Source organism: Petaurus breviceps, unplaced genomic scaffold, assembly GCF_028583685.1.
Source record: "Petaurus breviceps papuanus isolate PSGF00001 unplaced genomic scaffold, PetGlider_PUasm1.0 181, whole genome shotgun sequence".
In the NCBI taxonomy this organism is placed as follows: domain Eukaryota; kingdom Metazoa; phylum Chordata; class Mammalia; order Diprotodontia; family Petauridae; genus Petaurus; species Petaurus breviceps.
In genome coordinates, this window is record NW_027185784.1 from 13,870,560 (window position 1) to 13,886,424 (window position 15,865).

Consider the following 15,865-nt stretch of genomic DNA (forward strand, 5'->3'; position numbering starts at 1 on the left):
TCTTCAGATGAGCAGAAAGAAGACGTATGCTCCAACTAGAGTCTTAAGGGGTACTCGACGGCCCTGGCCTTTGTGAAGGCTGGTTTTCTAAGCTGACTGATGGGGGAGTGGGGGGGGGGGTTTCTTTTGGGGTAAAGTTCTAGCTAAAATTCTATTTTTATAAGTCCGAGGTAGCTAGCCACCTTTGTCGGATGTGATGCTGAAGGGGACAAGTAGTATCATGACCTCGTAAGGGTTTTCTTGGCCATCCTGTGAAGTAACTAAAAAGCAGAACAATCCCACAGAATTAATCCAATTCAGCCAGTGTTCATTCAAATGCCCACCACGTGCTTGCACGACGCTGCAGAAAGAGCATCCTTTGCTCCACTATCACCCGACCCCTGATCTCCTGGCGGTGGGACCTCCCTCCACCAGCACCGGTGGTCCAGCCCTTCTCACCCTGGACTCCTCCCGTCCATGCCCCCTTCCTCTTCTGTTTTTCAATTCTGGGCACATGGGCAGAAATTTGAAGAAGGGGGACGGGAAGGAGAGAAGAAAAAAAATAAAGAAAAAAGGCGACAATGATATGGGAAGGCCCTCATTTTTTCCTCCTTTATAATTTCTCAGGCACTAGTCTCTTTCCTCATTCCTCTGCACCTGTGCCCTCCCCCTGCCAGCAGTCCCCTCCCTCCCCGTCTCCAATGCCTCTTTTCCCCAGGTATTAAACTTAACGAAACGCAAGAATCTTTGTTCGAGATACCCTTGGGTAGAGGAGAGGACGGCGTGTCTCCGCCTCGCCTCCCCGGAGCTCAGCGGCTCCAGGTGCACTAGAGGGAGGGATGCTCTGGAGAGCGCCGGCACGAACGCGGATGCCCAGCGCAGGCAGGCACCTAGCCGCGGGTACGCGCCCGCCGCGCCGGATGGGGACGCGGACCCTTTAAGCGCAGGCCCCGCCCCTGCCCTCCCGTCCCCTCGGCGCTGCCAGCGTCGGCGGCCGCGGCGGCGGGTTGGGAGCTGACAAGATGGCGGCTGGCGGGGCTGGCGCTGCGGCGCCCGAGAGCCGGCTGCTGCCTTACGCACTGCACAAATGGAGCTCCTTCTCCTCCACCTACCTCCCCGAGTGAGTGCGGGGACGGCCCGGGGGGGCTGCGCCCCGCCGCCGGGGGCGGCGAGACGGGCGAGGGGCGGGCGGCGGACAGAGGCCCGGGCCTGCTGCTGCTTCGGCTGCTGCTGCCACCGCCTCTGTGTGTGTGTGTGTGTGTGTGTGTGTATGTGTGTGTGTGTGTGTGTGTGTGTGTGTGTGGGGGGGGGGGAAGGCGGGGAGGGAGGCGCGGCCTTCTTTACCCCCCGGCCGGGCCCGGCCTCTCCTTCCCGCTCTGGCGCTCCTCGTCTGGTCTGGCCTGGGCGCAGGAGTTAGGGCGGCCACCACCGAGCTCGGGCAGGGCTGGCGGGGGGCACGGCGTGCGGCCCGGGAGGAGCCGGAGCTGGGGCGGGCGCAAGAAGATGTCTCGGCGGGGTCGGGGACCGCGAAGCCTCGGAGAAACCCCCGGGTGGGGGGCGAGTAGTTCTGGGAGAGGAGCTGGGGGAGCGTGGCGAGGGTCTGTGAAGTTGGGGCCCCGGGAGGGGGGAAACTTGGGAGCCGAAGAGCGGAGCGAGTTCGAGTTCTCCCAGATCCCAGGAGGGGGAGGAGCCAGGACCGGGCTGGGGTCCGTCGGGCTCCGGCCTCGGCCGTGCGGTCGTAGACCCGCCAGGGTAGAACCGGGCAGCCTCCACACGCTGGTAAGCGCCTGTGCCCGGGAGGAGCGTCACCCTGGGCGGTAGAAAAGGGGGCTTGGCCTCCCCCCATTCCCAGAACCGGCGCTCAGTTACCTCCGTGACGGGCCTGGGGAAGCTTGCTCATTCTCCAGACACAGGGGAAGGAATGGACTCCGTTAGTTTTGGACGCGTGAAGGCTCAGAAAAAATGAAGAAAGTCTTTCCCCTCTCCCAGTACCCCCCTCCCATCTCGCAAAAGTTTTTATTTTCAGACCTATTTTTTCTTTTAGAGTTCTCCCGTGGGTCTTCATTGTGCTAGACGCCATTGTTTTATAAGCAAACCCAGGTTATCACGTAATGCAACGTGTGGAGTCAAAAGACCTTTGAGTTCAGTGGGCAATCACTGAGCCTCTATTTCCTCATCTGTAAAGTCGGAATAATGTCCACATTTTATTTTACCTCTTAGGGTTGCAGGGTTGTTGTGAAGATCAGGCTAATGTATATATGTAAGCTATTGTCTTCCTAATTTGACTTGGAACTTTAAACAAGTATGATATATAGATAACAGTGTTTTTTTGTTTTTTTGGTGGGCAACTGGGGTTAAGTGACTTACCCAAAGTTACACGGCTAGTTTTTGTGTTAACTGTCTGAGGCCGAATTTGGACTCAAGGTCCTCCTGACTCCAGGGCCAGTGCTCTATTCACTGCATCACCTAGCCGCCCCTATAGATAACATTTAAAAAAACTTCCTATCCAAATCTTTCACCCTCCTCTCCAACCCCATAGTTTCATAATACTTAGAAAATTTACAACTCCAGTGTGGTCACTAAAAGTGCATCATGAAGCTGCTACTAGGACAACTCAGTCCTTTTGACTCCCAGTCCATTGCTCTCAGACCACAGTTTGACTAGAAATCTTTTGCCTGTCGCAGGATCCAGTTAAATAAATGGTGCCAAATGACCTATGGTCAGATTAGATTTTTGCATTATGTTGACAGCTGCCCCCAAAAACCTTTCTCCTTCTGACTTTGCTGTTTTTGCCAGTGGTACCATCATTCAACTAGTCTTTTATGTTGAATACTTTACTTGTTACCTTTGACTTTTTTTCTCCTGTATCTTTTAAATCTAAGATAGTTGATTCCACCTCAGAAACTTTCCCTCAAAGGGAGGTTGAGTGTACCATTCAATTACCATGGTCACACTTAGTGAGTCTTTGAGGCATGTGTCTTGGGAAGTCTCTATTAGCTTTCCCTTTGCATATGTGACCACCACCATAGTTTGGCTCTCCTTGCCTCACCCCTGCACTCTTACAGTAAAATCTCATTTGGTCTCCCCTGTACCAGTCCTGACTCCAATCCTTTCTTTAGTAGCTGCCTGATTATTCTTTGTAAGTACTGGTCTATCAGTCACTTGCTCAAGATTCTTCAGCGGCTCCCTAGTGCCTCTAGGATAAAATACAAAATAAGATGACTAGCCTAGCTTTACAGGTGTATTTTATATCATATACTTTACATTTCAGCCAAATTGATCTACTTGTTATTCACCTAACTTGGCACAGCTGCCAAGACTTCCTGCCCATGCCTTTGAAGAGTATTGTGCTGGAAATTTCCATGCTGGAAATTGTCTTCTCCCCTGATATTTAGAATCTCTAGCTTCTTTCAAGGTTTTCTATGGGAAACCATTCCTAAACTCCCTAGTCATAAGTGCTTTGTTTTCTCTGTCCTCAAATTCTCTTTTGTGTACTTTATTGTTTATGAGTTGCAGTTGCTTGAGGGCAGGGGTTGTCCTCTGCCACCTCTGTATTAGCATGGTGGTCATTTCCATTTATTTGCCTAGATTTTTGCAGTAGCTTCCCAATGAGTCTTTTGACCCCTACTCTATCCTTTATATCCCTGCATGACTTTATCTAGTTGCATAGCTCAGTTTTAAAAAAATCTTTGTTTTTCTCCCTAATGTGTACTGAGTCTGTTTCAAACTTTTTAACCTGGAATGCCTTCCACAGTCTTTCACCATCCTTCTTTTCATTGTTACATTACTGTCCTCCAGCACCAACCAAACTGAAACATTAATTTGTGTTGTACTTCATGCTTTTTGGAATGTTCTCCCTTTCTTTCTATCTGTTCTTTAAAATATTTGGTACTCAAATTCCAGTTTGATGTTGAAGTCAGAAAAGCAATCTAGCCCTCAGCTGGAGTGGGGACAAGATAATTGGTACATTGCTTCTACTTTCTTTGACTTTCTCATTCATCAAAGGTGTGAGATCAGGGAAGCTGACTTAGTGGCATTACAGGAATTTTAAATGGGAGCTTTGTGGTTTGATTTGGTGATAAGAGTAAAGGTTTGCTCCTCTCTTTGGAAGTAAGATTATAAATACGGCTTTTGTAGAAGAAGGGATAGTACCCTATCGAACTGGCAATAAAAGGTATGGACTTAAATAGGTCTGTTTACCTGAACCTATGGCTGTATTTTGAGGTACCATAGTCTAGTAGTATAGTACTTGAGATTGGGAGCTGGGACACGGTTGTTGTTGGACTTTATTGTTATGGGTCATTACTGACTTGTATAAAAACACGGACATGATGTGGTTGAGTCCAGTAATGTTTATATTGGGAGACTGAGTCTGTTCCGTAATCTGAAAAAGCTCTCTTCCCACTGGAGGAATGCAGCAGTGGTGGCAATCATATTCAACTTACACATACATTATTTTCAATACAGGATCTTTCTACCAGACATTTGGTGATCATTTCCCTAAGTCAGCAAAGAGAGGTGGGAAGAGACTGAAGGTGTGGGGCTGGAAAGGTGTCAGAAATTCCAAGAAGTTGAAGACCATTAAGGAGCTTGTAGTCTAGTTTAATTGGAGTCATTGATATACATTGACATACAGACTCTTCAAGAAACAAAATTTAAAAAATAGAGAACTAGTTTTCCCTTAAAAGTGTGTTTTTTTATTTCTTCTCTGCCCAAATTGTTTGCTTGGGTGGGAGTGGGGTGGGCTGATAAAGAGGGAACCTGAATCTTTTCCTCTCTAATTTTTTCTTTTTCTTTTTTTCCTGGGGCAAGGTAGTGCTGATGGTGGTGGTTCTGGTTCTGGTTCTCTTAGCTCTCAGATCTCTAATTATACCAGACTTGATAATTTTATGAACAAAGAAATTGTACATATTTTTTTTAATGTTCTTAAACTAATAAAGTGATTTTCTGCTCTGTAAAGAGGAATAAAAAATGTCGCATATATTTTTTGTTTCCTAGAATTTTTCACCTCTTTAATTGGAGAAACAGAGTAAACTCAAAAGATAATTCATAATACTCTTAAGTGCTCTGTGGTTGAGAGAGCTAGATTGTGCAGTGGATAGAGCACAGCACTTGGAGTGAGGAAGACAAATTCAAATCCAGCCTCAGATGCCACTAGCTGTGTGACTCTGGACAAGTCACTTAACCATTCTGTCTGCCTCGGTTTCCTCATTTGTAAAATGGAGATAATAATATCAGCTACCTCCAAGGGTTGTTGGGAAGAACAGATGAAATATTTGTAAAATAGCATAGTACCTGGTACATAGGTGCAATCCATTCATGTCTACTCATCTTGTGCTACTCTTACTCATGTCCTACCAAATGTTCTACACAACAAGGGGTGTTCACCCAAGGAGGATTTCTTTTTGACCTCAAGAGGAGACCAGGAATGCTCTTACCTTCTGTCTGTTATCTCCTGTTGTGACCAGCCCCTCTTCTCTTTCTGTCATACCATTCCTGATGACACCTTCTACTAAATCATGTTCTTTGATGTTCCTCGTTGGTTATATTTTGCACTTTGCTCATATCTGCCATGTGCCTTTTTTATTCCCTTCTTTGTGATGGTCATCTTTAGTTCTTTATTGGCAGCAGTGTTTGTTCCAGGTCTCATATCTGTGCACCAAAGCTAGCAGAATGTTATTAAAATAATAGATGGGCTTTTGCCCTCATGGGAAACTTGAGATCAGTAGAAGTGCTATGCCATTTCTCCAAAACAGTCCAGTTCACTCTCCTTCTTAACTCGCTGTTCATATTGTCCATTCCAAATATACATATTGTTGGACGAGCTTTATCCAGTTCTTTGTTGAAATCTGAGTAATAGATATTTTTCATTCATTTAGTCTTTCATATGTGGATGGACAGGCCAAGTTCTTTGAATGATTGTTTAAAGATCTCTTCCAAGTGACTGTAATGTTGTTGGGCTTGATGCAATCAACATAGTGTCATTCTCAAGAAGGAGCATCTGGAGAACCTCACCATCCACAGTGCAATTCACAATACAAGGCAATATATCATAAATGTCAAATGCAGGGTATAGACAAAGAACATTGTAGTGGCTCATAACAGGGACAGTTATTTAGACATATTTTAACTTGACATTTTGATTACAGTGAGAAAATATGAAAACTTAGTTACTGGGGCTCTTTCTGTACAATTTGGAATTCTGTTGGTAACTGAATTACTTAAATACTAGGGGAAGTAATTTTTTTTTTTAATGAGCTCTTATTCTCTTGATTTCTTCTTCATGACTAAGAATCTGAAATGAAAATTCTTGAAGCCTTGGGGCATATATATAGGGAGCAGAACATAAATGATGAACCTCCAAAGAAGACTTGAGAAGGATCAGTCTGACAGGTGGGAAGAAAAACCACAGTAGAACAGGGTTAGTTAGACTAGATATATCAAACATATTCTGGCAGCGTGTTGCCTGCAAGACTCAAGTGTGTCCAGAGAACTAGATTAAAATGTAACTGAGAAATATTTAACAAAATAAAGATAACAAAACATAGATAATATTGATATGTGGGTTTTTAAGTCAATATGTGGCCCACATATTGTTTTAGTGACCACTATTTCTATTTGAGTTTGACATCACTGATCTAGAACCGGGGAGACAAGGATATCTGAGACAAGAGAGGATGGTCAAAACTAGCTAGCATTTCTGTAGCACTTTTAAGGTTTGTGAAGGGCGTTACAACCCCAATATGTACTTTATACTTCCATTTTACAGTTGAGGAAATGGAAGCAGAAGTTAAGTGACTTGTTCAGTTAGTAAACACAGTTAGTAAATGTGTGAGACCAGATTTAAACCGAACTCTTAATCCAAGTCCATTTAATCCACTGTCACCTAGCTTCTTCTGACAGTGGTCAACAGTATCAGATGACACAGAGACTAGGAATGATGAGGACTGAGAAAAGGTGTGAGATTTAGTAATAGACAGTAGGTGACCTTGGAGAGCATGTTCATTGACATTCTAGAGAAGCCAGATTGCACAGGATTGAGTAGTGAGTAGGAAGTGAGAAAATGCAAGCAATAAGTGTAGACTGCTTTTTCTAGAAATTTGGCTGTTAAAAGGATGTAGGAGGATAGTTTGAAGGTGATAATATTAAGTGAAGTTTAAAAAAATTTCTTTCTAAAGGATTGGGAGATCTGGATGGGTTTTGAGGTCTAGAAAGGAGGGAAAAAACCCTCTAAAAATTTAATGTGTTGAATAACTTTTAGACCTAGGTGACCTGACTCTAAGAGAGGTAATAATCCTTAAGACCTTAGGTATTTTGAATGTAAAAGAGCTTTTAACTACTACCCTCCACTCTGCCCATGCAGAGAGGTCTAAGCTAGAAGAAGATTTGCCTGAAGTAGAAGCAGCAGAAAGATACATCCTTGCATCAAAGACTGAGGGGCTGTGATTGGTTGTTGTCCTTCATTCGTGAAGAGGACCAAAATGACACCACTATGCTAGAGCACAGTTTCACTGTGTCTCACTGTGGCTGATCAGACCACTATGAGATTGGAATCACACTTCAGGCACACTTCAGGAATCACACTATTTTTAGTCCATGTAAGCATTTGGGGTGGATTCTCTAAATTTGCATGTGTTGCATTTCTTTTGAGCTACTTCAATTCTGCTTTGCTTGTAGAGCACAGCATCTTCTCTGATGTGGGCACATTATGCTAAGTAGTCCTGTGCCAGTGTCTCCCTTGTCACACAAGCAATTCCAAAATTCTTAAGAGAGATCTTGAGAGTGTCCTTGTATCACTTCTTCTCACCACCATGTGAGCTCTTGCCCTGTGTGACTTCTCCATAACATAGTCTTTTTGGTAATCGTACATTCTGCATTTGAACAATGTGGCCAACCCATCAGAGTTGCACTCTCTGAAGCAGAGTTTGAATGCTTGGCAGTTTAGTTCTAGAAAGGACCTCGGGGTCTGGTATCTTAGCCTGCCAGGTGATCTTCAGAATCTTCCTAAGACAATTCAAATGGAAGTGATTCAGTTTCCTGGCATGGCACTGGAAGACTGTCCAGGTATCATAGGCATTCAATAATGAGGTCAGCACAATGGCTCTGTAGACCTTCAGTTTGGTAGTCAGTCTAATGCCTCTTCTCTCCCATACTTTCCTTCAGAGCCTATTAAACACTGAGTTAGCTCTGGCAGTGCATGCATCAACCTCATTGTTAATGTGTACATCCCTGGAAAGTACACTACTAAGGTAAGATAACTTATCTACAGCATTCAGAACTTCTCTGTTTGCTGTGGTTTCATGTATGGATGGTGTGGTGGGCTGATGGAGCACCTGTGTTTTCTTGGTAGTGTTAGGCCAAAATTAGCACAAGCAGCAGAGAGTCAATCCATACTTTGTTGCATCTGAGGTTCAGAGGCCTCATTGAGTGCACAGTCATCTGCAAACAAAATCATGCACCAACATCATCTCCATTTTGGTCTTGGCTTGTAGTCTTTTCAAGATGAAGAATTTACCCTTGGTGCAGTAGTTGACCTTGATTCAGTGTTCATCCTCATTGAAAGCATTGGATAACATCGCTGAAAACACCATGCTAAAGAGCATGGGAGCAAGCACACAGCCTTGCTTCACTCCATTGGTAACTGGGAAGGCACGAGATCATTGTCTATTATCCAGAACCCAGGCAAGCATGCCATCATGAAACTGATGTATAATGCTGATGAACTTCTCCAGGCAACCAAATTTTGACATAATTTTCCATAAGCTCTCACTACTGACAATATCAAAAGGCCTTTGTCAGATGTACAAACAGCTGTGGTAGAGGTGGAATGGAAGCAGCTGACAAACCAGGATAGTGAGTTATCTCTGATTTACAGTTGTAGAGGCAGAGCCTGGGAAACAAGGGCTGGCCTGGAGAGCTCTTTTATCAACAACTCAAGGTAATTCTCTCTCCATTCTTCCCTGGGTGTATGAGCTGGGGAACAAGGAACTAATTGCCAGGCAAGGTGTTCAGTAGCACCATTAGGCAGACTTTCTTTCAATGCTTTTAGAAGATGATTTGCCCTATCCTGGGACTTTCCTCTTCTCCACTGTTCTGTGGAGGAAATTATTTTCCTTTGGTTTATAAGGATTTTAGCAATTATTTATCATCATCATTATTAGGCATGAGTTTTCCTTTTATGTTTTGTTGAAACAGTTTTATTTTATTTAAAAAAAATTATTTTGCTTTTTGGAGGGGGGAGGGCAGGGCAATTGGGGTTAAGTGACTTGCCCAAGGTCACATGCCTGGTAAATGTTAAGTGTCTGAGTCCGGATTTGAACTCAAGTCTTACTGATTCCAGGCCCAGTGCTCTATTGACTGCGCTACCTAGCCACCCCTTTAGTTGATTTTTGGTAATTTACTTGGTCTGGAAGTCCTCACTGAATGAGGACTTGAGCTGAGAATGTATTTCCCATCCCTGATTGTGAGCCTAGATGTGATGTGGGAGACCTTTTTGATATGTGACAACAAAAAGTATTCCTGCTTACTTGGTGTAGGGGTTGATGTGAATTCCCTATAGTAGGAAAATGATCAGTCAAAGGTTGTACTGTGAATCATTGACTGATTACTAAGGTCCTTCATTTCTGGTACATTCTCCTGTGTACAGTCCCTTAGTTAGAATCTGAGAATAGAATCCATTGCTCCCTTATACCATGACACTTTGGGTTGCTCACAGTTTTACCTCCCTCTACTCCCACCTCTGTTCTTGCTACCAGTGAGTTATATAAGTTCTGTAAGTCTCAGTTTCTTGATCAGAAAAATGAGATGGTTAAATTAAATGATCTCTAAGGTCACTTCCAGCTCTAAATCCATGATCTCATGACCCTTCTTGTACAGAATACTTATGTATAGGTTGTCTACATCCTTTTTTTTGGAAAAGGAGATAGTCTATTGATGCTGTGCACACCTATAAATATATACATTAAAAAAACAATTTAGGATTCTAGGCACCGAAAGGAACTGCTAGGAGATTTAAAAGGTATTATAATTGCTTCTGTTAGTCATGTTGTATAAGGTCAGAGTAAGCATCTTCAGGTTTTCTAGCATCAACTTAAAAAAAAATAGTTTTATTAATATTTTTTGTTCTTATATCACTTATACTTTTCAGTGTATTCTTTCCCTCCTAGAAAATGAAAGAAAAAATTTTGAAAAAGTCTGTTACTCTCTGAAGTATTCCACACCCATAATTATCTAGCTCTGGAAAGGAGGAGGGAGATGCCTTCTCATATATCTTCTTTTGGGGTCCAACTTGATCATTGTAGTTTTATGGTGCTCAGTTTCAAATGTATTATTTTTGTGATGTTGGCATTCTTTTCACTTAACATCATCATCATAGTCTTTGTATAGTATTTAGAGAGCACTTTAAGAAAGTGCTGTACTTATATCACCTAATTTGATCCTCACAAAAACCCTGTGAAGTAGGCTCTGTTATTATCTCCATTTGCAGATGAGTATACTGAGGCTATAGCACTTGCTACTTGCCTAGGGTCACCCAAAGTGTCTAAGATAAGATTTTAAATTCAGGTCCTCTTGACTCTAAATCCAGTGCTTTTACAACTGTTGCACTACCTAGCTGTTCATCATTTCTTGAAAAATTAACTTTGCTGTACCATCATTTAGGTTACCTTCAATTTATCCTCTTTGTGTATAGTTGGCATGCTTTCTCCAAAATCCTTTTGAATATGAACCCCTTGAGTGCAGGGAAAGTTTTTGCCCTTTTAAAAAAGATCCTCAGCACAGTTCCTGCTATATGGTAGGTTCTTAATGAATGCTTATTGATGGTTCACCTATTCCCTGGTTGATGGGTTTCTACTTTGTTTCTAGCTCTTTGTTACCACAAAAAGCAACAACTTCAATTCCTTTGACATTTGTTAAATATCTGAATGTTTATAAGAATGCTAGCTAGATGATTCCATAGTGCTTTGTTTCCAAATGAAGAGGGAGAAGAATCTATTTTATCTTGCATTGCTACATTATAAGACTGTCGTCATATTTGGCTTTCATAGTGTTCTGTGTCTTCCCAGCTGTCATCATTATAGGATCATATCATGTTGGAGTGCCTTTGTGTGTCCAGTGCTGTGCAGAGTTTCTGGGGACATTGTCAGAGTTCTCAAGGACATAAAGCCTAGTTTTAGGAGTCAGGAGAAAAACCCAAGATAGGACAAATGATACTCTTAAGGCAGCATGTGAGGTTATCAAAAATTCCTTGTGGAAGATAGGGTGGATGTATGAAAGAAGAGTAGGATTTTCGGAACAGAAGGGAACTAAAGAAATCTGTGGAAGGGTATTCCAAGTTAGGGAAGTTTGGAAGTAAAAATAATAGTTATTTGTCTGGGGAACAGAGTAGACCAGTTTTTCTAAGGTTTTTGTTTACATAATCTCAGTAGGTCCCTCAGTGCCTCAAGACAAGCCTTTTACATTCTGTTTTACTCATAGCAGCTTACCCAAGCCTTTTCATCCCTCCTCCAAGGTCTCACAGCTCCCTTTCACTGTACTATCTCTGCTGAGAACCTTGTGCCGTGTTTTACCAAAACACTTGAAATTCTTTGCAGGTGTTCCCCTCTTCCATCATCCTCAATGCAGTTTGAAGAGATAGCATTAATACTGGTGAATAGAAAAGAAAGCAGATAATTGTTTATGTGAAATGGTTAGATGTATGCTAGTTTAATTTTCATCCCTGTTTTTTTACTAGCAGGGACTTGTTTTATCAGAATGACAAATTGAAAAAAAATGCAAGGTTGAGAATAAACCGTTGCTTTTAAATACTGTATATGTAATTTTTTCCCCCTTTCCTGTTCACATGTAATGCTGTTTAATGTTACTCTCTTTTGAATCAATAAACCTGAAAAGCTTGGTGCATTCTAGACTTTTTCTTCCACACTTACTGAATGAACTTAAAAAAAAAAAAAGCTTATCAAACACTTTATTTTCCACCTTTGTGTTTGTTTGGACTTGAGAGTGTAAGTTTCTTGAAGTCAGAGATTTTGTATCTGGTGTACCTTTGTTCTATGGTGATAGGGACTTTGCTGAGAGAAAAAAATTAATAGGAAGTCTGTGAAATGAAATAGCTATCACTTTCCAGTAGATCCTGTTCTCTGGTCATAATTATTATATCTAAGTGCTACAGCTAGAGTTGGACATTTACAGTGTGTCTGTATTTCTGATAATTATCTTTTGTTCTCCTTTACTGAATTCCTCTTATCTGTAAAAATGGAGATATACCTGACTAGATGATCTTCAATTTCTGCCATTTCTATAAAAGCAAGATGCCTTTGGGGATGCTTGAGCCCCCTAGCAGTCCTATTCCTTTTGCTTGTCCTCTATTGCTTCCTCTGGACATTTAGCCTAATGCTTCACTTTGCACCAGTCATCCAAAGATAGTTGGGTCAGAGAATTCATTGCTGCATTTATTTTTATGAATGAGGGTTGTACTGTGAAAATAGTTTTGCAAGCATATAGGACCTGGGTTTAGATCTTAACTCTTGTCTCAGTCTGTGAATCACTTAAGCTTTCTTAGTCTTGTTTCCTCATCTGTAAAGTGAAGGGATTAGGCTACATGGTCTTTAAAGATCATAACTGCTCTTAACAGTGATCCTTTAATGGCACACTTACTGGCAGATGTCTCATACTCTCCCTCTTTATTTAGAAAAAAATAGCTTTGTTGACTAAAAAAAAAAATTGGTGCTTAGTTGATAAATCTTCCCCACCTCCCTTGGCAACAATGGAAAACAGTTAAATAAAAACAGCCAAAATAGTGATTTAGTGTGGTAAAATATGCAACATCTTACCTTTCTGGTCTCCTGTCAAAATGTTTCATTATCTCTTGGACTGCTAGGAGTTTTTCATTTAAGATTGCAGCTTCTTTTTTAGCGACTCCTTTGTCTGTTTTGTTTTAGCAGTGTATATTATCACTTTGTTTATTTTACTTTTCATCCACTCATGCAAAGCTTAACATTTTTCTAGATTATTCAGAATTTTTATTTCTTATTGTCAGTTAGTTTGCTATTGGCCAGTGCCATGGACTTCTGGTAGTCATTTGTCTTCTGGTATCACGCTCTTCTCAAGCCCTTAAGGTGTCTATTTGTGACAAAAAGGATTTGCTTTGATCTACAAAAGCTAACTTTTGCTGTGTGTCAAGACTTGTTCACGTCTTTTCCCAGATACCTCTCAGGTTTTAGGCCCAGTCATACTTTTCTGCCCTTCTGCTTTTGGTTTTTGCTAATAATACCACCTGTAGAGGTCTTGAAATCTAGGCAAATATTTTAATTTTACTCAGAATTAGATATTCACTTAGGATTTTTCATCAGAAGGGTAATGTGACCAAATTTATAAATGAAGACTAATCTAGCAGTGCCATGAAAGATGATGTAGAAGGGGAAGAGAGTAGATGAGGGAAAGACTTCTAAAATTTATAGTAACAGAGTTACTGTGAGCAAAAGGTTTTGTAAACCTTAAAAGGACTGTGGGAATGTGTGTTATAATTCTAATAATGGTTCAAGCAGCTGCTAATACAGCGTCTGTATTGGGGAAGGAAGAAGGGAATAATAAGAAAGGATTTGGAAGATATGAAGCTAGATGCACTAAAGCTGGGCAAATCAAGGGGATATGAGTGAGAGGAGTTTATTAAAAAGCCACAGTTAGAACCATGGGGAGAGTAGATGGATGAATGATGGTGCCCTGAAAGTAGTAGTATAGTTAGAAGCAAGGACAGTTGCAGGCTTTAGGATCTATTTGGGACATGTTAAGTTTGAGGCACTGTTGGAGCATCCAGAAGGAGATTTCCTTGAACAGAGGTTCTTAACATTTTTTTTTTCAGTTATAGGCTCCTTTAAGAAATAGCTGTATTGGTCAAACCATAGGCTGCAATCTCTTTGTTACATCCTGAAAAATAGTAGCAATTATAAGCTGAATTGAGACTTTTATACAAGCTATATTTAAGGGGGTGGGATTAGTGAAAGTGCAGCCTGTACTGGACCATGACAGTTTATGGGTAGCCCAAATGAAAATAGAGTAAAATTTCATTGGTTTATGGTTACTGTAAGAAGCCAATCCATATTAATGGAAAATCTGACTTATAGACTATTTTTAAAAGAAATATAATTTTATTATTTTTGAGTGCTAGGATATATCTATCCTCTGACTAGATTAATCAATTTTTGCCACATGGAAGTCCTTTGAAAATTTTTAATCTATAAATGAGACAGATGAACAATTACTGTGTCGATTGTTTATGAGCATTTGGTGTTTTTGATGCATTTGAGAATGATTGAAAATAATTTGTTTTTTTCATAGAAATGTGATGTCAGTGGCAACCCTTCCCAAGTTTTAGCAATATTCATTATTTATTTGTACTACTTTTGTGGAAAGGTATATGATAAGCTAAGGCAAATTTTGTTTACCCTTGTTCAAACTTAGTTTTCAAATTTGTTCATTTGATAGAACCAGAAATTTTAATTCCTAGCAAGATTAACACATCTGTTTTTCTGAGGTATTAAAAAATGTGCTACTATATATATTTTAATATATTCTGTCTTCTAGCACATCTTTGTTTTGTAGAAATACTATAAACTACATAGATTTGATTGTGGCTAGTGAGAGTTTCCTATCCCCACATCATCATACTAGTGTGTTTATTTTGTTGCTATTTTCCTTCCCTAGAGGTGGTAAATTTCAGTGATGGTGATATATGCGTAGGTATGATGTTTCCAAAGCCCTTTGGAATCCTTAGAGAAAAATAGAAATTGCTTAAGCATCTCTACCTCTTCTTTGGATGCAGAATGTGGGCATTAAGTTGATTATTTTTTTTAAAAAGCTAATATATTTAATATGTGTGGTGCTCTTAAGAATGGAGTTGAAGACAGTTTATTATACTAATTATTTGTATTTTACACAGAAATAAGGAGCTTGGAATTCCCTATGTGAAGTTTTGCAAAGGGGTTTTTGCAACAAATTTTGCAACAAGTTAGTATTGATCCAAGAGTGCTGGCATTTAAAAAGCTACAACAGAAAGAGGATTACATCACTCTTTACTATTTTCAGCCTATTTTGTAAATTTCATTTGGGGGGGGGGGTTAGAAATTAGAAATTGGGCTTTCCCAGCCCTTAAAAATTGTAGGTTCCAATGGAAAGAAGTTACAAAGAGACAGATTTAAACTTGATGTAATCAAGAAAAACTTCCTAATAATTAAAGCTATCCCAAAGTGGAATATTTTGTCTCAGGACATAGTGCTTTCTCTCTCTTGGGAGATCTTCAAGAATAGACTACTTGATAGAAGGGATTTTTTTTCCTCAAATGGGTTGGTCTAGTGTACAGCTCAGGTCTCTTTCTACTCAGAAATTCTGTTGACATGGTATTGTTGTTATTCCCATTGTTAAATTTGACTTGTGTAACATTCTCTTTAAATTACTTGGTTTTTCAGAAAGGAATGAAAATTTTACTTGTTTCTATATATTATTAAAGAAACTTAATAAACAGCACTAATACAATTTAAAAAGTAAAATCCTTTATGATTCTCTGGAAAAAAACAGTTGTGGGTTGCCAAAAGAGACAGCACAGTTGTTCATTAATCTCCCCAACCTGTATGATCAGCCATTTTGAGGATGACTAGATAGGAAACATTCTACCATCCTCAGGTTAGCCATTTGTGAAGTTGGTCTCCAACATAATCATACTGACCCATTTTTGGACCAGTTCCCTTACTTTGTTCCATGTGTGTGAAAGCCACAGTTGTTTCCTTAAGGTTGATTAGCTGTAATTTAGGTACCTAAAGCATCAGCAATTGAGATTCCATCCCACTGCCCCCCAAGCATACTCACTCCATTTCATAAAGAATGATAATATCTATCC

At 40.8% G+C, this 15,865-nt stretch overlaps 1 protein-coding gene across 4 annotated transcripts in view; it reads left to right on the forward strand.

Annotated features, from left to right (window-relative positions):
• MKLN1 (muskelin 1) overlaps nt 1–15,865 on the forward strand; it is a 305,308-nt gene that overhangs the window by 64,275 nt on the left and 225,168 nt on the right. The window contains exon 1 of one of the 4 annotated variants that reach the window (XM_069087239.1): nt 941–1,099. The exons of 2 other annotated variants lie outside the window; for them this stretch is intronic. In XM_069087239.1, the coding sequence (XP_068943340.1) occupies nt 1,002–1,099 (98 nt within the window). In that variant the 5' untranslated portion in view covers nt 941–1,001. Of the gene's footprint in view, nt 1–940; nt 1,100–15,865 lie in introns of those variants that run through there. One more of the 4 variants, XM_069087240.1, reaches the window with a different exon arrangement.